The sequence below is a fragment of the Medicago sativa genome, chromosome 7 (assembly GCF_051527215.1).
Source record: "Medicago sativa cultivar Bolivia chromosome 7, Bolivia_mono, whole genome shotgun sequence".
NCBI classification, from domain to species: domain Eukaryota; kingdom Viridiplantae; phylum Streptophyta; class Magnoliopsida; order Fabales; family Fabaceae; genus Medicago; species Medicago sativa.
This window is the reverse complement of record NC_140755.1, coordinates 78367540-78391879: the sequence shown is the minus strand read 5'-3', so window position 1 is coordinate 78391879 and position 24340 is coordinate 78367540. Positions and strand designations below refer to the sequence as shown.

At 32.6% G+C, this 24340-nt stretch overlaps 3 protein-coding genes and 1 pseudogene across 3 annotated transcripts; 1 reads left to right on the top strand and 3 right to left on the bottom strand.

Moving 5' to 3' along the window:
* Positions 1-339: 339 nt before the first annotated feature.
* LOC146908834 (uncharacterized) lies at positions 340-3245 on the bottom strand. Its single transcript, XM_085727211.1, has 2 exons — positions 1396-3245; positions 340-1314 (listed from the first exon to the last, which is right to left on the bottom strand). Exons 1-2 carry the CDS (start codon positions 3119-3121, stop codon positions 479-481), a joined length of 2562 nt encoding a protein of 853 aa, XP_085583337.1. The 5' UTR covers positions 3122-3245; the 3' UTR covers positions 340-478.
* Positions 3246-7920: 4675 nt separating this feature from the next.
* LOC146908833 (golgin candidate 3-like) lies at positions 7921-17369 on the top strand. Its single transcript, XM_085729934.1, has 15 exons — positions 7921-8315; positions 9594-9692; positions 10776-10865; positions 12181-12336; positions 12700-12838; positions 12927-12991; positions 13627-13794; positions 13936-14049; positions 14164-14310; positions 14605-14901; positions 15068-15133; positions 15501-15703; positions 15894-15948; positions 16548-16733; positions 16866-17369. Exons 1-15 carry the CDS (start codon positions 8091-8093, stop codon positions 17190-17192), a joined length of 2337 nt encoding a protein of 778 aa, XP_085586060.1. The 5' UTR covers positions 7921-8090; the 3' UTR covers positions 17193-17369.
* Positions 17370-17970: 601 nt separating this feature from the next.
* LOC146908832 (senescence-specific cysteine protease SAG39 pseudogene) lies at positions 17971-19238 on the bottom strand (annotated as a pseudogene).
* A 2539-nt stretch (positions 19239-21777) lies between these two features.
* On the bottom strand, positions 21778-24135 carry LOC146908831 (uncharacterized). Its single transcript, XM_085725697.1, has one exon. It carries the CDS (start codon positions 23333-23335, stop codon positions 22343-22345), a length of 993 nt encoding a protein of 330 aa, XP_085581823.1. The 5' UTR covers positions 23336-24135; the 3' UTR covers positions 21778-22342.
* Between the last annotated feature and the right edge of the window lie 205 nt (positions 24136-24340).

The window sequence follows — 24340 nt, the reverse complement described above, 5'->3', positions numbered from 1 at the left end:
AAAATACCATCCTTTTTGAATTATGTACACTACTACCACTCTTTTGTTTGATTAGACCCTATTGCCACTAGAATTCGAACACGTGGCACATCACTACCACCATTATTCTTTCTTTCTTCAATCATGCGGCAGACTTTTATATTTATACAAACTACTTTTTTTATTTTTTTGAAAAAATCACTACTATTTTTATGTATTGTTATTATATTAATAAACTAGAATTAAATTCAAATTTAATTAAATAATGATATTAAAAGAATATAAAATAAATTATTAATTAAATAATTGAGTTTCAATATATTAGTTATTTAATTAATGATATTAAAGAAAAATATAAAATAAAAATGAATACTTATAATTATATTTTCGATGACATTATAAAATAAAAATGGAGGCTTATAATTATATTTTCGATGACATTAATTTGACATTCCGATGCACCGTATATTAATAGATGAAATTGATACAAAACAACGAGTCAATTTCTTTCAGAAACATTAGCATTGTTGGGACATTTTTTCTTGTTGTGTCCCTCGTTCCTGCAAATACTACATCTCTTTGGGTGTCTACTACTCTCCCTTAGATCCATTTCAGTATGAATTCGAGCAGATTGTGGACGACCTTTTGGATCCCTCCGCATGGCTGGATTGTGGCACAATTCAACTCCGTCGTATTCCGGCCAGTAGGATTGAAGAGGAATTGGTTGGAACTCCTCTTTGTAAGTGTTGAAAACATATTGTAATGTGTAACGGGGAGACACATACATCATGAAGTCATGGTGAATTTTTGAACAAGCAGCTATGACATGTGAACAAGGGTAATGTAATGCCTGAAATTCACCACAATCACACCATTGTTTGTCAAGGTCTACCATGAATGTTCCTGTTGGTTGGCCACTTGGTGGACGAACCAGCTCCTGAACACTAAAAAGACTATGTCCCCGATTGTGAATGTATACTTGATGAGTATTGGATATCGCTCGTTGTTTGGCAAGATTATCCATGACTACATCTGAGTAAACTTTACCAGATGTCATTAATGCTTGGGCCTTACTCCCTCTATTTACGAAGAGTTCAGTAGATCTGTAATAGGTTGCCTGGACAATTGGCGTGACTGGAAGATTACGCACCCATTTTAGTACATTGTTGAAGCACTCAGAAATGTTAGTTGTCATGTGCCCCCAACGTCTCCCTTCATCATGTGCTTGTAGCCATTGTTTCTTTGGAATATCGTCGACCCACTTCACAGCATCATCAGACCAATCCCTGATTTGGTTCCTGTAGTGTGTGATGCTTGGTTGAGTCATTGAGTATCCTGAAGGTAAAAAATTAATGTTGTTTAGGACTTAAAAAGGTAAGTTATATATGCATTATTGTATACAAAAAAAATACTAACCCATATTTGTTACTTTTTTCTTCATCTCTGTGTTCTTGAAAGTCCTCAGAAAGTTTTGAGTTATGTGTCGAATGCAGAAGACATGGTGCCAATTACTGTCTAGACGCCTAACATCACTTTTGATTGACTCGTGTCTATCTGAAATCAAACACAAGTCGGGTTGGGGTGTGACCCATAATCGCAAGCGTTGGAGGAAGAAAAGCCATGCATCAGATGTCTCACCCTCAACAATAGTGTAAGCTATCGGAATGGTATTGTTACTCCCATCCTGAGCCATTGCAATTAGCAACGTCCCACGATACTTACCATACAACCACGTACCATCAACTGAAACAAGTGGCTTACAGTAAGCAAATCCTTCGATACATGGTTTGAAACTCCAAAAGAGACGTTTGAAGGTAGCCTTCCCCGGAACAACATGGCCATCCTCAATAAACGGCATCATTTCGATATCAGTAATAGTTCCTGGAAGATAATGTCGAAGAGCAAGGAGCCAACTTGGAAGTTCTGTGTATGATTTCTCCCAGTTCCCATATATCATCTCTATAGCCTTTTGTTTTGCTAGCCATGCTTTCCTGTAAGTAGTAGTATATGTGTACTTCGATCGTATGTGTGCAATTAACACTGGAACTGAGATTGTAGGATCCTCCTTTACCATTTGTAGGATGCTTTGACATATGAAAGCTGAGGAGAGTTGTCTGTGATCTTGCGAAACCATTGCTGATGCACAAGTATGTGGACCATGCAGTTTTGAGATCTTCCAGACATGTGATTTCTTGCTAAGTATAACCCTACATCTCCACATACAATTATCATTGGAACAACGGACAATCCATCTAGTGGTATCCGAGTGTTCAACGACAAAGTATGGGGCCTGACTCATATGGTATTCCTTTATGCACCGCATTGCCGTTTCTTTCGTAGGGAATTGCATCCCCTTTTGTAAGTTGTCAGGGCCTGGAACAAGATAAGATTGGTTTCGGGACATAGAGTGTACAAACTCATCTTCAACATATTCAGTATCGTTGGAGTTCACATTACGAAAGTGCATGGGAGGGTCATAAAAACACATGTCTCTGTCCTCATCGTCGTTGATGGCATGTTGGGCAAGAATGTCATCTTCATTCTCACTAAAATCACCAACTTCTTCATTATGGACACCAGCAACAACACTAGCACGAACAACATCATTTGGGGTGTGTAGATGGAATGGTGAGTTGAGGTCAATGTTGTGGGTGGGTTCAGATGGCCGATGTTGTGATGAAGAGGGAATGGAGTGATGACTGGTTTGTGTTTCGATAAAAGGATACGAACTTGGTATGGAGTGAGGGTATGAAGAGAGTGTTGGTTCAATGCATGGTGGTTCATCACAAGGGGCATCCATCAAACCTGCATAAACCTCCATTGTTGAAATACCAAGATGTTTGCATGTCATGAACATGTCAAACATCATCTGAACGTCGTCATCTCCTGCAAGATTCAACGACTCATACCAAACAAGTCCTTGTGAAAGAGTTGTAGGGTATCGATAAACAAGATCGACCACCCTCTTGGAGTTGTCTGGTTGAATCTTTGTTTGGATACATTGGATAAGTCCTTCCAATTTGATGTTTTTCTTCACTTTAAACAAGGATGAATTATTGCATGAAAATACAACACCTTCTGTGTTTGTTCTTTCAACATGTCCGTTGTAATATACTTGGACAAAAAACTCTATTGGAGGCATGACTATGAGTGGAATTTCTTAAGATAGTTTTGAGTGTAGAGGATGAGTGATGAGTTTTGTTGTGTAATGAACCGAGGAGGACGATATCTATTTATATTGGATTTGAATAAGATAATGCTGACGTCAGCGTAATTTGTAGACACGATCTGATTGGCTGACTGAGATTTAGATAAGATAGTGTTGACGTAAGCGCTTACGTCAGCGTAATCCGTAATCTGAATTTGATTGGTTTAATGAGATTTCGATTAGATAATGTTACGTAAGCGCTGACGTGAGCGTAATCCGTGATCTGAATTTGATTGACTGAGTGAGATTTCGATAGGATAATGTTAACGTAAGTGCTTACATCAGCATAATCCGTGATCTAAATTTGATTAGTTGATCTGAATTTGATTAGTTGAGCTTAATTGAAATATCATTAATTGAATAATTAATTGTTTTATTAAATTCTTATTTTTTTGAAGAAGCTAAATTAGCCCACCTAAATCGGCACCAGAGAGAATCGAACCTGAAACCTTGAGGAGGAGCACACTCCCAGGTCCCAAGTCAATACCACCAAGCCAACCCAAGTGGGTTGTTTTATTAAATTTTAATTAATAATTCTCAAAAAATATAAACTATTTTTATTTTTAATTAGTTAGAAAACTTAAATTAATAATTAAAAAACTTCAATTAATGATTAAATAAAATAAGAACTTTAATCATTTTTTTAATATAACAAAACAATTAATAAAAAATTAAAAACATTCAACGATAAAAAAGAAAATGAAATAGAAGAAAGAATAAAGAAAAAATAAAAAACAATATGAAAAAAAAGAAATACAACTCTACACAAAAGACAAAGCAAAACATTCTCTCCCACTCTCCAATAACACGTGTCACTAATATAATGGAATGATTGTCAAAGTCAAAAAAAAAAAGGATGGTAGTAGTGTATATAATTTGAAAACAGTGGTACTTTGGTATATATTTATTTTAGTAGTGCTACAGTGGTAAAAAAGCCGAATGAGGCTTTTCCTAAAATAACACTCTTTTCGCCTTAAATAACACTCTTTTCGGTCACATATATAAGCAAAATACTATCTTTTATGTTCATTGAATAGTTAATGTATTTAGTCTATATTATACACCAAATACAAAGGGTATTCAATGAACCTAAAAAAAAATTTGTTTATAAATATGACCAGATGGAGTGAATATTTTTACAAAACGTTAATTTTCAATCTCTAAAAAAATAAATTGACACAATTTTCCTCGACAAATTTTTTACTTTAAGTTGGTTAACATGTACAATGAGGGCACTAAGTTAGCATCTTCCATAAAAGAGTGAATGTTATAAAGGGTCAGTTGGTTGGAAGTTTTACCCTACACCCCTACATTTATACCTTGACCCAGCATTTAACTTAAACTACCCAATTTACCCTCTATATAAAATAAAACACAATTACTTTTTCACCTGTTCACCCCACTTTTCTAGAAAATGCTCTTGTTTGCCTTACGATTTTTATTTTTCTTTTGCCGAAATCGACTCTTGCAATCAGATTGTTAATGGAATCGTTGTCTCTCGAAATCGACTCTTTCAACCGGATTGTTACCGTAATCGTTGTGAATTGCAGGTTTATGATGGTTTTATATGTTCTCTGAATCAATGATTGAGGTTTTTGGTTCAGAATTCTAATCGTTTTCCAGTTATTAAGAATTTCAGAAATCTTTTTCCAGTATTAGTTACCACCGCAATTGAAACGGTAGCCAATTCAAGTTATTATTATGTCAAGAAAGGCAACAATAGAAACTTTTGCCGATTCAAGATGTTATTATTTTCTAATTTTCTATCGTTTTTTAATATTTCTTTGTCCTTTAATCGAGTTAGGTTGTTATTGTTTTTTAATCAAGTCAGAAACCTGTTATTTTTCTGATTCAGGATGCTATCAGGAAAGGTTTTATAGTGGTTTCCGGTAATGTAAACATATGATTGTTCCAAAAATTTGCTTGATTTCCGAAGAAAAAAAATACAAGTCAGAATGTTTAAAGTAGTTGTACAAGAAATACATCTTCGGGATGTTATGTGGGGTGAACTCATTCTAAATTGAAAAATGTTTTATGTGAGGGGGTGACAAATTAATGTGTAAAAAGTTAAATGATAAGGGTAAAAATGGAATTTTTAAAGATTTGTAGGGGTGAAAGTATATGTGTAGGGGTATAGGGTAAAACTTTCCAGCTGGTAAGACCAAAAAATTAGGTTATAGTGAATAGCGAATAACTTATAAGCTCATCTTACCAAAAAAACTCTGTTTGGTAACAGTCTTTTAATAACGAGTTTATAGTTTATTTTACGAGCTTATAGCTTATTTTTCAAACGCTATTTGAAGTAGCGTTTAAGTTTATAGTTTATAGCTTATTATCTTTTGTTCCATTTTTACCCTTATTTTTTTTTGGGTGATGTCCGAGATTCGAACCCCAACTTTTTATTATTTTTTTGGTGATGTCCGAGATTTGAACCCCAGACCTTGTATATATTATACATTATCTCTACCAACTGTGCTAAGCTCACGGGGGTTTACCCTTATTATTTTAACTAAAAGTCATATTTACCTTTTATCATTTATTATACTTAAAAAAAAAATGCTAACGTATGCTTCTGTTTAACATGTTCAATTTCAGGGCAACAACGCTAGTGACATATGATTTTCCTTAAAACAAATGACCTATGAATTTTACAGGTACATATAGATTACGTATTTTCCCATCAAAAAGAAAAAAAAAAGATTACGTATTTTATGTTTTTGTTGCTATTCTTTTAACACTTATTTGTTTTATCATTTTTAATCCTATTGATAGATTATTTTTTACTTTGTCTATAAAATAAAATTTTATACTTTATTCATTCCTAACTTATACAAACTGAATGAAATACAAAAATAAAATTTTAACAAAAAATATATATTATGAATAAAAAATGTCATTTTGTGTCAATTTACATTTATGAGCTATAGTTGAACCGTTAATTTTACCAAACACTTTAATTAAATTATTAGCTATCAATCAACTATAAGGTATAAATTATCAGCCATCAACTATCTACTATAAGCTACCCGCTATCAGCTATACACTATTTTAAACGAAACAGAGTGAAAAAAGAGTGCTAAAGAGACAGTATAAATGTTTTCTCTTTTTTTGACAATTGGATTAGGATTTTAAAGGACAATTTTTGTTTAAAAAAATCTCAAAGATTTTAAAAGATTTTGTAGGATTTTAATGACTTTCATGATTTCAAAAGACTATCAGGATTTTCAATTTGGATTTCAATGGATTTACATCATAAGATTTTAAAGGATTTTAAAGGATTTTTATGGATTTATAAGATTTCAAAAGATTTTATGAATTTTAAGTACTCATTGAAAAGAAATTATTACAACACACTCTCTATTGTAATATTCTCAATACAGACTCCTATTTTTATTTTATTTTTATGAGAGATAGAGAGAGGGAGAGGGGGGGGAAGAGAGAGTGAAAGAGAGAGAGGAGAGAGAGAGAGAGAGAGAGAGAGAGAGAGAGAGAGAGAGAGAGAGAGAGAGAGAGAGAGAGAGAGAGAGAGAAGGGAGAAGAGAGAGGAGTGAGAGAGAGAGAAGGGAGAAAAGAGAGGAGAGATAGAAGGGAGAGGAGAGAAGGATAGAAGGGATAAGAAAGAGATAATAAACTTTGGGTCATGTTAACTTGTGCCCTTAGGGCACATGTTAAGCAACCTAAATAGAGCAATTTTGCATTGGAAAACACAATATAACAACCTTTAAGAAGTTGAATGCACGTCTTTTGATATGTGTATTTCTATAATGAGTATCTTAACATGTGCCTTGAGGGCACAAGTTAACATTAGCCATAAACTTTTAAAAGAAAAACAATCTCAAGAAATCTCATGTCTTCATGTAAGACTTTTTATTGTTAAAATTTCACTAGAAAATCCCACAAAATCCATCAAAATCCAATTTATTAAACAATCCTTTGGAATTTGAATGATTTTGAATACCACGAGACTTTTTTTAAGTGATGAAAAATCTTGATTGAATACCTCAAAACTTTTTTAAAATGACAAAGAGTCTTGATTGAATACCACAAAACAAAACTTTTTTTAAATTGCAAAGAGTCTTGATTGAATACCACAAGACTTTTTCATAATTAAAAGGGTTAAATATGTTCTTGGTCCTTATAAATATGTCAACTTTTCGTTTTATTCCCTCTAAAAAATTTCTTCAACTTTTAGTCCCTAAAAAATTTTCCATCTTCACTTTTAGTCTCTCTTTTAAAGTAAACTCATATGTAGAATTCATATTTTTGAATGCAATTTTGTAGAAAAATTCAGAATATTATAAGAATCTCTTCCAAAAAAAATTAGAATTTTTTAACAAAACATGAATTTAATATGAATTTTTATATTTTTGAAGGTTAAAAATTCATATTTAATTTGTGCTTTGTTAAAAAATTCTAATTTTTTTAGGAATTTTTTTTTACAATATTCTACACATTTCTGCATAATTTTATAGGGACTAAAAGCAGTGATTGAAAATTTTATAGGGATTAAAAGTGGAAGAAAATTTTTAGAGGGACTAAAACGAAAAATTGATATATTTATAAGGACTAAAAACGTATTTAACCCTAATTAAAAAGTCTTTTAAAATCCTTTAAAACTATAATGCAATACATCCCCGAATGTCATACCAATACAAATTAATTTTTCCTTTTATATATGTAACATTTTGTTTGGCTAGTTGTTATTATTTTGGGAGAAAAAACTTGAACAAACCAAGGAAAAATTACATTACTACGGAAACGGTGACATAGATTCTAAGGCGAGATCCATCGCAAATTGCAGTGTGTGCAACTTCACCGAATCACAAATTCAACAATTGATTCAATTCAATTCCAATTCAAATATCCTTCTAAACTCAGATTCATCAATTCGATTTGAATCATCATGTGGAGCACCATTGCCAATTTGAAGGAGAATTTGAATCAGATCGCTCTTGATGTTCACAACGATGATGATGACGAAGACGACGTCGTTTCTTACGCAATCCAGAACGACGGCGAGAGTCCTTCCGTCTCCGATCGCCGGAATTCTCGTGGCTCCACGCGTTCCAATTCGATTCCTAGGTCGCCGATCCCAAACGGAATTGCAGATCATCCCTATTCTTCTGAGGTATGTGTATTGAAATTCGCGTGATTGTTAAATCGTAGAGATTTCAATTTTGAATTGCGGAACGCTATGCGTGAAATCGTGTATATTGTTAAGAAATATAATTTATAATTATTGATAATTAATTAGTACATTAACATGATCGTACAAATTGCTTTAGAAATGTTAGTTCCATAGCACCGACACTTCTGATGGAAGATGTGTCCAGTGTTTGACACGCACCAATATGACACCAAATTCCAAATGATTATTGGTGTCTACGTGATTAATAGGTTTTGCAGGAGAAAATTGTAACATGCATTGAAAAGAAATTTAGCTGGCTTTGTGATTTTCACTAGCAGCAAAATTTCTCAACCTTAGGATATGTAGCATGTGAGCAATTTTGTATGTGCAAGGGTAACATTTCCCTAAGTTAATATTAGCTATAAGGTTTATCTTGAATTTGATAGACCATATGGATCTGTCTCTTTTCCTGTTCATACATAATGTGTGAGAAATTTTATGTGCAATTAAAATATCCCTATGTTCTCCATTTCTTTTAATGTGTCCGTTACTATAGTTTTGGAGTATAAATGTTTAATAAATGTCACCAAATTTTGAAATGTGTGCATTTATACCATTTATTTACTTCAAAACTACAGTATTAGACACCTCCATTTCTTTTAAGTGCACGAGTTAGTCTATAATAACCTATGAAGCACCGACACAAACACCGGACATTGATACTGGCACGCCAATGCCGGTAATAATTTGGAAAAATAACATAATTGAATGTAATCACATGTGTCGGTGTTATAGAGGACATTGATACTGGGACGCCAATGCCAGATACCGGACAATTCTTCTATTAGAAGTGGCAGTGCTATAGAGCTAATAACACAACTCTTCTGTTTACAACACACAGATATGTCTGTTTGTATTCATGTGATTTCATGTCGATGGGTAGTCTTAGTTAGCTGTGTGTTATGTTTTGTTTGTTTATTTAGATATTTTTGGCAAGACCTTTTGTTATCCATTATCCGAAGTGTATAATCTAGTTTTGTTCATCATAAAGGTAAAATGGCGACAATGAGTGATTACTGATTAGTATATAATGTTTTGATCCACAGGTTTTATTCTCTTAGCAGAAGGTTCATTCTTGTGTTAATTTAGAAATTTTACCAGATGCATTAGATTGTTATTTTTTATTAGTTGTTTATACCTTGTATTTTCCCTTGAATCCTCTGGTTGAATATGGTAGGTAGGTTGGTCAAAACTAAAAATTTGTGCTGTTTCTTGCAGATAGAACAGTATAGAGCAGAAATCAAAAGACTTCAAGCATCTGAAGCAGAGATTAAAGCACTATCAGTTAATTATGCTGCTCTATTAAAAGAAAAAGAGGTATGGCTAGCTGTCACTTTTCTGAATATATATACTGGTAATATATCAAATTTTCTTATGTTCTTTCTAGCGTTGGACCTTTGTAATGTTCAATTTTAGCTGCTGGGTGGCATTAGCCATTCTTTTGATACATGAACTTGTCTCGTGTATTATGAGTCATTTTGTTACACATAGCTGGGAATTTTTGTTAGTTCCTTGAAAACGACTGTTTGTTTTTGGTTGCCTTTTCTTTTTGAACTCTTTATGTACCTTGTGTTGTTTCCAAACAACAGTCAATCTATATTCTATTTCTAGTTGGAGGATTTGCTACACTACATGGATCAATCGATGCCAATGTGTTCTATTGCCAACCAAATTTTAGGAAAATCACGTGCAATTAAATGATTTATTTCAGTGTTCCCCTCAATAGATGGTACTTGAACTTTCCCTTGGATTATGTCATTCCAAAATCTTTTGTCTCCTTTTCATTTACCTTATTGTCGTATCTGCTACACTTTTTTTTTTTCTCTGAGCGTTGTAATGTGATACGAACCAGTAATTTCTCTATTTTCTCGTAATACAATACTGGTTGTTGATTCTAAATCTCATAACTATCTGGTAAATATTGTCTTTTTCTTCTAGTTTTTATTAGAACTTTTCTTCCACAATTTATGATTAACTTGAGCCTTTGTTGATGTCATCCATCCAACTTGAATCCTTCTGTTTGGCATTCCCATCAATCTTTTTTCTCATCACATTGTAAGATGGATCGAAGATACATGTTAAACTGTACATCTAGTGATATCATGTTTGTTTAAAATAAGATGAACTCAGCTGCAATGCGCCATTTGAAGAGTACACAATAAATATATATGTGCATCTGGATTTGTTGCTTTTTTCTAAAACTCTGATTTTTTAGACCCACTTCCCCCAAACAAAATGAATTTTTATCTGCTTCAATATATTATAGGATTGTATCTCATCATGCAATTGATCCCATGAAGAGGTTTCATAAACTGTCCATTATTGCACCGACATAATAATTTGGGGTTTATTAATTCTAGCATTTGGTAAGTTAACTATTCAATCATTTCAACTTTGCAGGATCACATCATTAGACTGAATAAAGAAAATGGCTCCTTAAAACAGAATTTAGAGGCTACAAGTCCTGCTTCTTCAAATGGAAGAGTCAAGGTAATCCTATATTTAAATTCACACTTTATTCTGAAGATTTTAATTGTTTGTATTTTTGTTTCAGAAACTTTTAGCCTCTGCTTTATGTCTTTCGTTGGTTTATATCTTGGTAGTTAATAATTTTTGTATGAAATTTAAATAGTGATGACAATGAGTATTCTATTCCATGTACATTATTATGCTTTAGTATGCAAGTTGGTTTTCAAAACTCGTGCTTCACAATTTTTGATTAAAAAGTATCGAGATCCCCACATTGGATATTGATATGGCTTGAACAGTAAACAATAGTTAATAAGTGGCGGAAACCCTCACCCCATGAGCTAGCTTTTGAAGTTGAGTTAGGCCTAAACTCAGAATAGTACAGTATCAAATCCTACCCTATATCTGTTGGGCCGCCCGCTAGTGTCTAGTCCTGCAAACTTCACGCTCCCGTTGTGTCATACAGGAAGTGAAAGGGGTGTTCTGAGAGTTTCACATTGGATGATTATATGACCGAACAATGAAGGAGGGGGGGACCCTCTACACATGAGCTATCTTTTGGGGCCGAGTTAGGTCCAAATTCAAATTTGGATGAAAAAAATAAAAATAAACTTCCTTTTAAACTTTCAGTTATTAATATCGACTCTTAACACAGGTTCACCATACTTTACTAAACTAGTTCTTGAGGCAATTAATTTGAGTGCTTCATACCGAGTGCCTACTTCTCAATATATAAACTGAAACCACATTAAATTGTCTCTTGTCAATACAATATTTGGCTTTATTTTGTTATTGTTTTAAAAAGTTCATATATTTGGAGTAATTTATTTTGAGATTGATTAACTGTTTTGTGATATAACTTTTTGAATTTTTTAGTGAGCAGTGGGTTTGGCCAGTTTCTTTGCAGCACTTAAAAATCATTGAAATATTTATTAGAGCATGGAATTTATTCTCTTATGTGATGCATTTGATTGTAAAGCTTAAGTCTTCATCTAGAGGTTTACTCTTATCAATCTTTGACATAGAATTATTGTTGTGGCTTCTACTTACAGCAAAACCAATAGTTTTCTTATGGATTTCTTTTTGTAGAAAAGCATAGATATTAGAAAGCTCTTTTGACCCAAAGTTTCTAACTGCTATTTCTTTAAAATATATTTGTCCATAATGTTAGATCAATGTAATTAATATGAAATATGAATTCATCTGACCAATCGAAATATGTATTCATAAACCAGGGTTGATTAGAGAAAGGGAAAACATGTTTTTATTGTATATGTTGCTCATCTCATACAACTTTATAACAAGTGAAAAACCATGGTTGCATATATTTGTGCAGGGAAGTAGTGACCAGTCATCTAATCGACAACATAGGTTCGCAACTCAAATGAAAAACCGTTATACTACAAACAACGGAACCATGTCTACTTTGGAATCCAATGCAATTCCAAGTAAGATGGTATCTAATCATTCCAACTTACAAGTAAAGGACAAGGTAATGACAATTTAGTTTTTTTGGTTATTAAGTAATGAACCAACATAGAAAGATTAACCATTACGTGGCATTCATGACAACTTAGGCTTTTTTTTTTTGTTATTCCTTGCCCTAGTTTGATTTTGGTCAAGTACCTTTTGTTATTTTATCCCATGTGTATGTTCATTTTCATTCAGTCCCAGTATGATGTGCACCTTCTTTAGAAAATGAAAATATTTCTTGTTCTGATTTTTATATTTCTTTATAATTTGAAATTTTAATATTTCGTCTGGTCGTTTTGATATAGACTTTTTGATAGGCTATATATTTTATATTTTTTTAGTGATGAGTGAACTTGACAACAGATGTATGAATGCCTTCTAGGAGCTAGCAGATTTGGCAGAAGGAAAAAATAGCCCCACAGCAGCAGCACAACTACAACATACTCATGACATACGGAAACTGAAGCTGGAATTGGAGCAAGAACGAGATAAGTTGGAAAATGTTCAGCTACAATTCCAGGGTATTTTTCTGCATTTACTTGATTGAATCACCATTCTCTACTTTTAAATAGAAACTGCTAACAAATGTAATTCTTTCTCCACTGTCAGAGGAACAGAAATTGAACAAGTCTTTCCAAGAGGAGCTTAAATTATTAAAGTTGGAAAGAGACAAAGTAAGTCCATATAAGCATTGATGCAAATTTAATGTTCACGGCTCCAACATCTTTATTTTATTACACTTGGATATATAGTTTACAATGTGAGATCGCTCTTGATATTAAGACTTAATAAACAGATGTGCCGTGGAATAAATGTTACGTTTCACTGTGCTCTGCAGTTTAGGATGTCTTTTTCAGGAAATTGTTTGGTGCATTGGAAAATATGTAAATAACATTTGATGGACATGATATTGAGATTTAGTATCAAATTATGGATGAATTAAAAGCACAATTAATTATTTGCACGGGTTCACGTGGGTGATAGGACTAGAGTAGAAAATACAAGACAACACTATAGCCTTTTCAAATACTTCAAAAATCTCCATATCACTATTTCTTCTTATACATGAGAGGTTTTTTATGAGTATGTTTGTGTTTGTATTGTTGTGCACGCGTATGTGTGTGTGTAAATGCAAAATAATAAGGACCATTTTCTGGGTTATTACTTGTTAATAATTTCCATTGCATCACTGAGTAATAGATTACATCTTTTTTAAGGAAAAGGATGCTGGTTTTGTTGTATTGATTCGCAACATGAGTTCTGTTATAGTTTTTGGCTATCTAACCCCGATATGTATTACTGCTTGAAGACTACAACTGAGGTGAGGCAATTACACAAAGAATTGAATGAAAAGGTATCAGAAATAAAGCGTCTGCAGCTGGAGTTGACTAGACAGAAAGGTGAAGAAGCAAGTAATGCTATGGATAGCTCAAAAAGACTAATCGAAACATTAGAGAAGGAAAATACCACTCTTAAGGTTTGTAGATATATGCATTACATTATTCCATCACAGTACAAAATGTTTCTACCATCTTATCAATCAAAACTTGAAAATAGTTATTTTTTATATTGTGCTTTAGACTGCACTCTAATTATTTATCCTACATACTGTTATTAGATGGAAAAAAGTGAACTTGAGGCTGCACTCAAAGCGAGTAGTGTGTCCTTCACTGGTAAAAAGTCACCTGTTGCTTCTCAAGTCCAGAATAGGGATTCAAGCAGCGCCAGTGATGTGAGCCCATATTTTACTGTAATATTTACTTTTCAATTTATCCGTTAAGTTTCGTGCTAATAATGGTTGTCTTTTCTCTTTTTTGGGGATTGGTGAATGGGCTTTTGGTAACAGTTGTCAGATCCTTCCAAAAGTTTCCCTGGAAAAGAAGACATGGAAATATCCTTACAGAAGATGAGTAATGATTTGAAGAAAACACAACAGGAGAGGGACAAAGCAGTACAAGAATTGACCCGCCTTAAACAACATTTGATAGAGAAGGTTTCATTTTAACGTATTTATTAAATTTATCTGTTGAAGCTAGATTAATACGATGAACTAACATGATATTTTTTCTCATGTAACAAAAAAAAAAAAAGAACGTGATATTAAAAAATAAGTAGTGTACAAGTTATCATAATCTTTTTACAGTTTTCAAGTATATAGTTAATAATGTTGTCTCGTTAGTTTTATAATGAATGTGAATAAACTACAATTGCTAATATCATACATGAATATATCATATCAATCTTTCCGCATCAGACTATAATCTTCATTTCGGTGGTATTTCTCTAGGAAAATGAAGAGTCAGAAAAAATGGACGAGGATACCAAAGTCATTGAAGAACTACGGGATAGCAACAATTACTTAAGGGCTCAAATATCACATCTCGAGAGAGCTCTGAAGCAAGCAACTTCAGATCAAGAGAAACTGAAATCTGCAAACAACAGTGAAATTCTGAAGTCCAGAGAAGTCATTGATGACTTGAACAAAAAGCTTACAAACTGTATAAGCACAATAGATGCCAAAAATATTGAACTAATAAATTTGCAGACCGCTCTCGGACAGTATTATGCTGAGATCGAAGCTAAGGTTATTTTAAATTTTTTATTATTACAAGTTTGCTGACATAAATTGAGCTGTTAACACCTTAATATTCCCACTCACCTTTTTATTTTTCTGTCATTATCTTTTATGTATCTATGTTATATTGTTACACAGAGTAAGCTTATGTCGCTATTAATTTTATTTCCTGAAGGAACATTTAGAAGAAGAGTTGGCTCGTGCAAGGGAAGAAACAGCTAATCTTTCTCAACTGTTGAAAGTATGAATATATCTCACTTTTGCTAAATTAATAATATGCAGACAACTTCGTTTAAAATATGAATTGAACAAAAATTGGATACTTTATGTTGATTATAGCACAAAAGCATAATGATGATCTTTGCTAGTTGTTGTAACACAAGTATTTGATTATTTGTATCATGTTGAACTCTATGTTTTAAAGTTACTCTATCTTAATACTTAAAAAGCATAATGCATCTTGTATTATCTTATCCTCCATCATTCCTGAAAATTTTGCTCAGTATATTGACATTGTATTGTGTTTTTTTGACTCAAAAGGTTAAAAAGTCAATTTTTGGTGTTCATGATTAAGCAGCGTATAGATTAAATGTTTATGTTATTGCCAGCATGCAGATTCCAGAGTGGATATATTGAGTGGTGAAAAAGAAGAAATTTTAGCCAAGCTTTCTCAATCTGAGAAGGTACAATCAGAATGGAGAAGTAGAGTAAGCAAGCTTGAGGAAGAAAATGCTAAATTGCGGCGAGCTCTTGAACAGAGTATGACACGGTTAAATAGAATGTCGGTGGATTCTGATTTTCTTGTTGACAGGTTGGCATGTTTTTCTTCTGAGTATAATTTCGAGAATAGAACGTTATGGCATCATTTGACCCATGTAACCGACCTGGCTTAGTTTTGGAGAAAGCTGTAATTAAAATTAAAAAGTTAAGCTAGGACCTTTCTGTCATGATTTTTTTTTTTAGAATAAATTATCTTACATGTTTTAATTGTACTTTGACAGGCGCATTGTGATAAAACTCCTTATTACTTATTTCCAGAGAAACCACAGCAAAGAGGTATCAAGTCTTCTAACTGTGGTTGCTTTATATGCATTTTTTCAAGACTGGAACCGTTTCCTTTATTTCTTCTGAGAATAATTTGTGTGTATATGATGAGTATCTAAGAACTTGGGGAACCCACCCTCAAGAACTAGCTTTTAAGGGGGGAAGAACCAAGCCGCATAAATAGTCCACTGAGCATCCCCATACTACTCGACGTGGGACTTGTGCCCCCCATAATACCCAAGTCCCTATCAGTACACCCTTGTGTGTTGGGGGAGAGACCGGGGAGTGAAATTTAAGGGACCAGTTTTTATATATTAGCCGAGTTAATTTATGGTTACTAGATTTTGTTCAAGAAAACTAGTATATGGTCAGATGCAGCATCTATAACCTAGGATAGGGTTTTAAGAAGTTACAGTCTTGGTTGATATTTTAAGAACCATTGAACTTGTGAAGGTTATAAAATTATGTTCTCCAGTTTCACATGTTTACTTTTGGCTGTATATTTTGGTTCCATCCCTTAACATTTGCTCCCAATGCCATGTTATTTTATCTGGTTTGCATGCTATATTGTTCGAATGATATTTTTCATGTGGTTTTTTATGTTGGGACAGGTTTTGGACTTGATGGTTCGCATGCTGGGATTTTCTAATGAGGACAAGCAAAGGATAGGCCTTGCTCAACAAGGTCCAGGGAAAGGTGTTGTCCGTGGTGTTCTTGGTTTGCCTGGCCGCCTGGTCGGAGGTATCTTAGGAGGAAGTTCGACTGAATCAGCTGTAAATGTTGCATCTGATAACCAGGTAATTTCTAATCTGGTATTAGTATATTTTCCGGATAATGATGTATGGTGCGAAATTGTCGCATTTTACACTACTTTGATATCGAGTTTACAGTCATAAATTCATATTTGAACAAGTATTTTCCCATTTCAGTCCTTTGCAGAAATGTGGGTTGATTTTCTTCTCAAGGAAACAGAAGAAAGAGAAAAGAGAGAGTTGTCAGGAATTACAGGTGGATCAGAATCTATGGGTGATTCACGTGATAATAGTACAAATACTAATTCTGCCTCTTCACCACTTTCCAATCAAAGGTTTAGTACTGAAGCTGCATCAATTAGTTCACCTATTAATCAGAACACTAGTCCTCTCTCTCGTGGATATTTTCAGCATTCTGAACAGATTGGTTCAGAATTCTCGACAGTTCCCCTTACATATTCAGATAGCAAAACAACTAGTTCAAAACTTTTTACCAGACATTAAATATTATTTTTAATGTAATTAATTAATCAAAGGTAGATATCATTGTTATATTATAGGCATACAATCTTTTTTTGAGAGCATATAGACATGTAATCTTGTTCGATCAATTATTTAACTTGAAAAATGACTGTATGTTATTCACAAGCGTGACAATTTTTTTCAATGCTTTCATCATCATCTCCTGTGGGATACTTGCATGACTTGGGAATTTATCTTGATGTATATCACATCCATGTCTTCAGTATATATAATATATAATATACTCCCTCTGAATATAAACATAAAAACATACATTGATGGTAAAAAATTCCCCCTTTCTTCTTCACTCTCGAGCTCCTAACACATACATATCTCACATAGACATTTAATCCCCCTTTTGTCTAAGACAATTGGTTACAACCTTTGTAAACAAATCAACTCCATCAATAAAACATCGTTTAAGACCTCTTCGTCTTTAGGAAAAATTCCGATCATACATCCAACCATGCTTACGGGGACATAAAGTATTAATTCATATTCACATGAAATATACATAAACTCTCAACTATAAATAAAGGATAAATAACATAAAATCTAATGCTAACTGATACTCTAATATACTATAATAAAATATTCAAGATATTTTACAGCAATAATCTAACACGCTATCTTAGAGATACATATTATACTCCCTCCTCAAATATAAAAGAAGATAATTTTTTCAGATTCATTAATATTTGACCTATATAATAAATTAGATACATCAATTATTCAATAAATTTGAAAAAAAAATCTTCTTTTATATTTTAAATTGGAAGGAGTAGTTCATATTTGTGGGAAAAAAATAAAATAGGAAGTCGGTCAACTTAGAGACATACAGTCGGATTTTTGTACATGTTGGATTGTTGTACATAGTAGTGTTGTTGATATTTGGGTAAAAAGCATTCATTGCAATGACACATAGGCCTTCCTTTGCATCTATGTCTCGCTTCATCCTTATATATCCTTTCTCACCCCATGAAGTTCCCCATGAATTCTTTACTAACCAATATTTAGTACCGTCATTCGATGTACCATAGCCAACTATTGTTACAGCATGGTTTGTCTTAGTTCCACATTCTCCTGTAAAAATTCCATTTGGGTAAAATTTGAGCATACCTCTCATATCAATACTAACCGAAACTGGTTGATTGGCCACAGCTTTAAGTAGTGAATCCTCGTTGTTTTTAGGGACTTGCTCATAGCTCTTAATCTGAACTTGTTGGCAGACCTTCTTACAATTTCCTTTAACTCCCTTGTATGGATAACTTGCTTCTGTGGCAATTCCACCGTTTTCTATAATGAATTTAAAAGCATCAATCTTATTACCACCATTACATCCATTGGTCCAATTACTTGTGACACAATCCACAAGTTGTTGCTCTGAAAAGGTGACTAAATTTCCACTAGTTATTTGTTGGACACCTTCTATTGCAGCCACTGTAGAAAATGCCCAACAACTACCTGTTATTGTTATTAAAAATAAAATAAAAAAATTAAATAATTAAGAACAAATAGTTATGAACCAAGCTATGAGATGAATTAAACTAGAGTATTGAAATTTAAAAAAAAAAAAAGAAAAAGAAAAGAGTGTCGTTTTATGTTACCACATCCTCTTTGATTCTTGACTGGAGTAACTGCTCCACGTTTCCTCCAGTCTACGGCGGCAGGAATATCAGTGATATTTTTATGCCTAAACAACGTTGTTGTTGTAGTCCTCCTGAACCCGTCATGGGATTGGGAATCCTCTATGGGTTGGTCCGCAAATCCATTAATGGCAAGTTTGTAGGATTTGTTCGCGGCAGCATTGAAGGAATCAATGTAAGCCACATTGTGTTTGAATATTTGAAAGTGCTTTTCCTGCTCTGCGTCATCCTTGTAGACCACTCCATACTTTGTCTTCCAGTGCTTGTATCTTTGTAACAAAGGTAAAGATTGATCATTCTCTTGGTCTTGATTGCCTGGAAACATTATCCAAATTACTATTAGTATGTTGATTAGAGTACAAAGATTCTTGTTTTTGCCCATCGAACCGTAAGTACGTTTGGGTACGCAGGTCCAAACTGTGAAAGAAAGAACACAGAGATAGTATTCGACTAATCCCACACCAAAAACAAACACATGCTCATCCATATAAGGAGTGTCCCGGAGACACTAATAACATGCAAATAATACATATAATATTTTTTTTTGGTTTTTGTTACATATAAAAAAACAAAATATATAAATTTAAAAACAAACTAAATCTAATCCAAACTAAATACTACCCTAATAACTAGAAACAATAAAAACAAATAAAATCTTTTTTGTATTTTTGAAGTATGATAAGAAAATAAAACTAACCTAATTAATAAAAATAAAAACAAACACACCTTCGGTCATTATTATAAGTAAAATTCTTTATTGTAGGTTCATTCAATAAATTATGTATGTGGTCTACTTTATAAACCACATACATCATTTATTAAATGAACATAATATAAATTTTTGCTTATAATAGTGACCGGAGGGTTTATAATCTAATCTAAAAAAAAAAAAAAACTAACCTAATCCTAAAGAGATTTAAACTAATTTTAACCCTAAAAGATAAACCTAAACTAGAAAGTAGGAACTAACCCTAATTTCTAGTATCTAACTTAATACTAAAAAATTGAAAAAAAGTAAACTGAGCTAAAAATTTAAAACTAAACCTAATCTAAAACAGAAAAATAAACCTAAATATTTACAAAATAAATTCAGCTAATTACATCGTTGAAATATCAACATTCCTCGACAACGGCGTCAAAAACTTGATAGACAGATGTTGTCAAGTGCACCAAATCGTACGCATGTAATAAAATAGTAAGTTATCGTCTCCACATGATTGTAGTTAAACTTAGTAATTAGCAAAATTTATTAGAAGTAAACAAAATAGAAAAGATGAAGTAGTTGCAGGGTTTTAATTGTCCTGCTCAATGCGAGATTAGGTTGGTTTGATTCAGATGCGTAACGCAAATTAGGGAATCCTTGAATCCCCCTTCCTTCTTTATTGGATTAATTCAAAGTACCTATTAATTAAGATCTATGGTTAGTCTAGGAATGGATAATCGTTTGTTAGTGATATTAGGTTAACGTTCGTTAAACCTTCAAAGATTATTAGACCACCTAAGGAATTAGGGGCTGTAGTTTAAGAAGAGGGTCCTAACTCAAGGGATTGATTAGGGCTAATTTGTTAACTATCGTGAAACTAGAGAATCATTAGTAATAATAGGTGCAGTAACCAATTAGGGGAACATAGAGGATTCGACAGACCTAATCTCATCTCTCTCCATATTTTCTTAACCAAACTTTATTTTCTGCTATTTGATTTCATAAAATCAAACCAAATCTTCTGCCTAGTGGCAAATCAAAAATAACTTTTATACATCCTATTTCTATAACGCAATTGAATTATTGAGATTAAAACAGTCTGTGGGATCGATATTTTTACTACTTCGATAGTTATTGATACACTTGTCAATCTTCTATCAGAACACTCGGCAAATCTGTTTCTTTGTAACAAAGTACTGTAAGTATAATTTATTAATTTTTCAAAGTGGCATAATTGGATACGTTAAAATCACAAAAAAAAAACAAAAAAATAACCTTTAAGAGTTGAGTATATAGCGTAAAAGGATATATCGCTACAATGTGAGGAACCAAACCATTAAACTTTGATAGGAGTTGTTCCCAGATTTAGTTACCTTATAAGTATAGGGAATATATAGAAAATTTACGTGGTGCAACTTGAAGATTATTCCCTCTTATAGAATTTCTAACTTTAGATAAAACCTGAGTTTTACTGTTTATTAGAATTGGTGCTCTCAATACTTTTTTTATCTTATTCAATAAAGTGATCCACATTTTGTAGTATATCTTGGGGATTTTATCTATCTATCAATAATAACATATTTATATTTTGGGGACTGCTATGGTGCAGTTGTTTTTATGACTTTTCTGGAAAAGTCGCTTATGTGGCCTAATAGGAGAGTGCCACGTGGATGTCTTTTTAAATCGGCTATTCGGAAAAACGATTTTAAAAAGCTTTTGTTTTATATAAAAAATATTTTTTAATTTCTTTTTTATTTTTATTTTCATGTTTATCCCTTAGGATTGTGTTTCCTGCTCTGATACCAGGTTTGGAGTGGGGTTTTCAGCGGAATTTTTTCGAACTTCGTTTATCATTTGTTCGATTTTAGTTAATCCTTGAAAAGGTTTTAAAAGTGTTTTAGCTCTTTGTTTTTGTATCTGAGTAAGATTTTCTAAATCTTCTGTATCTCTTAATAGATCTTCAATATATTCTATATGATGTATAACAAATTCTCTAGAATTGTAAAGAGTTTGTTTAAAAACAATTCTTTCATAATATAATTCTATTTCAAAGACTATGTCTTCTAGCCTTTTCTTGAAGAGTCTTAATTCTGTTATAAGATCTAGTCCAGGCATATCTTAATTGTTGATTCTCCAGCGGAGGTTTTCTTGTTCTAGCATTTGATCAGTTTTTATTTGTTTTAACATTTTTTCGATTTTTTCTAAACCTTGAAAGGGTTCTAAAAGTCTTTTTGCTTTTTCTTGCTGAATACTTGTAAGAGTATTCGAATCTTCTATTTCTTCTAATAAATTAGAAATATAACCTACATGGTAGATTATTAAATCTTGTGAAGCAAAAAGAATTTGTTTTAATATAATTCTTGTATTTTGATAATTTATTTCAGAAATTATTTCTTCTAGTCTTTGCTTATAGAGTTGTAACTCTGTTTTTAGATTTAATCCAGGCATTATAGATTTTCAGCAGAATTACCAGCGGAATTTTCTCGAGCTTTATCTTTTTCTCGAGCTTCGTTTATAAGGTGTTCAATTCCTTCTAAGCCCCAAAAAGGTTCTAAAAGAATTTTTGCTCTTTTCATTTGAATCTCTGTGAGATTTTCTTGCATTTCTTCTACCAGATCTTCAATTAAATCTATATGAGATCTCATTAAAGTTTGAGCTTTATATATTATTTGTTTGTATGATATTAGATCATAATACCATTCTATATCACTTACTAGATGTTGTAACCTAGTTTTAAAAAGTATTAATTCTGATTTAAGAGTTAGACCAGGCATTTTGACTTTTTATAGTCTTTGATTAATCTTATTAACCTGTATCGATAGAGTTTTTATAGAATCATGCAGATCCTTAAGCTCTTTTTCTCTGCTTATTTCGAAATCCTTTCTAGGTGGTTCGAATGAGGATGAAGTATCATCTTCAAATATGGTTTGAGAACTTAATGATTTGCTAAAATCTTTTTGATCTTTGTTTGGTGATGTTATTCGAAGACTTTGGCTTCTAAACAACGGTTTTTCTGTTTCTTCAAACATATTCTTTTCTGCTTCTATCAGAGAAAAACTATTTCTCGTGATATCTTTAAATATTGGTGTTTCCAAAGTAATTAATGGTGTAAATAACTCATCAATATGAATTGTTTCTTTTCCTATGAATTCTATGCTATGATGTGAATTACTCAAAGCATAATTAATTCTGTAGTAAATTGTAAAAGGATGATTACCTTCTTTCATAAATGTTGAATCTTTTAGCTTATAATGAAAAACTATAGATTTATTCAAATCTATATCTTTTAGGGATAATCCCATCTGTAAATTTATATCAAATTTTATCTTTCCATATTTTAGATTACAATTTCCTTTTGCAATTACTGCTTGTTTTTTATTTCTAATTCTAGAATCTTCTAGAGCTATTTCTAGAGGTGAATCAATACCTTTCATGAAGGTACTTTTGATTAAAATTTGAATGGTTGATATATGAATATAACCAATCTTTTTTCTCTCGTTTTCAGAAAATTTTCCAAGTCTTTTATCGATTTGTTGTTTATCTATAGTTGATATAACTATTTTTCCATTAGTTGTTTCAATTGGAATTGCTTCCTCTCCTACCATTATTCCGAATTTTAGAATATTTTTTCTTGACAGAAATTCCTTAAGTTTACTAAACTTTCTTTTAAAATTTTCTTCAGCAGTTAAAGACAAATCTGCTTCTTCAATTTTATTATCTATTATGCTATCAGCATGATAACTAGATGTTCCTTCAAAATATGAAACTTCAGACATATTTTATAATAATTTTGATAAATTCATACCTGATTTTTCTTCAGAAATATGGGTTGTTTTGCTTCAGCAATCTGATCTTCAGCAGTTTTTTCTGCTTGTATTGAGTTTATCCCAACTCAGGGCGAATTCCTCCAGAGTATTACCTCAAGAATTCTCAACTATAGTGTTTTACCACTATAGGACCACTAGTTCTTAAAACTAAGAGGCAAGCTCATATCAAACGATATAACTTATATTGCTTCAAAACATGGTGAATACAAATGAGCTTCAAGGCTCTTATTTATAGGCATAGAGACTTACAGATAGGTACTACGTCTCCATCCTTACAGCTGGCTACAGCTTACTATATGACAAAAGAAATAAAGAAAATACAGAAAAGTAGATTACATAATTGCCTTAGAGATAAGGCTTATCTCTAAATGGGTCCCATGCCCACTAACTTTCTACATTTTCTTCGTTATTTGGTGATATGTCACTATCATACAACGATTCTTTGTCGGCCACGTTTTTTATGTCCTTTGCGCACCACTTGCATTGGTGTCCTTTGTATTTTTGAAAGTGTCGGCAGCACTCCTGTTGGATTGGGTCGGGTAGATGGCCCAAGTCTGCTTCAAGCCCACTAAAGTTTTCTTCAAACTTTAGGATTTGCTGAAGATGCTCTTCTTTTGCTTGTTTCCTTGAATCACTATAGACTAGAAAACTTTCTTTTGCAGTAATTACCCTGAAGTTTGGTAATTTTACTCCAAATCTGATGAGAGTATCATAGAATTTTTCCATTTGATGCAGAAAACATTCTGGTCTTGGATCTACATTTCTTCCATCATTTGTTGGATATGAATGATTTGAAATGCCAATCTTGATTAAGTGTCTGGCTTTAATAACTTCATCGTCTTCAAACCATGGATAGGTTGAAGTAAAAGATAAAAAGAACTCTTTACCTTTTGCAAAGCTATTGTTGAACTTATAAGCGATTTCGCCTATATCTTTTGGAAGAAGTTCTAGTTC

Excerpts from the sequence above, each read along its gene's own strand:
- LOC146908834 (XM_085727211.1), bottom strand. The coding sequence starts at position 3,121 with ATGCCTCCAATAGAGTTTTTTGTCCAAGTATATTACAACGGACATGTT. Across the intron at positions 1,315-1,395 it reads GAAAAAAGTAACAAATATGG|GATACTCAATGACTCAACCA; the intron begins GTTAGTATTTTT and ends TTTTACCTTCAG.
- LOC146908833 (XM_085729934.1), top strand. The coding sequence starts at position 8,091 with ATGTGGAGCACCATTGCCAATTTGAAGGAGAATTTGAATCAGATCGCT. Across the intron at positions 8,316-9,593 it reads ATCATCCCTATTCTTCTGAG|ATAGAACAGTATAGAGCAGA; the intron begins GTATGTGTATTG and ends TGTTTCTTGCAG. Across the intron at positions 16,734-16,865 it reads ATGTTGCATCTGATAACCAG|TCCTTTGCAGAAATGTGGGT; the intron begins GTAATTTCTAAT and ends TTCCCATTTCAG.
- LOC146908831 (XM_085725697.1), bottom strand. The coding sequence starts at position 23,335 with ATGTCTGAAGTTTCATATTTTGAAGGAACATCTAGTTATCATGCTGAT.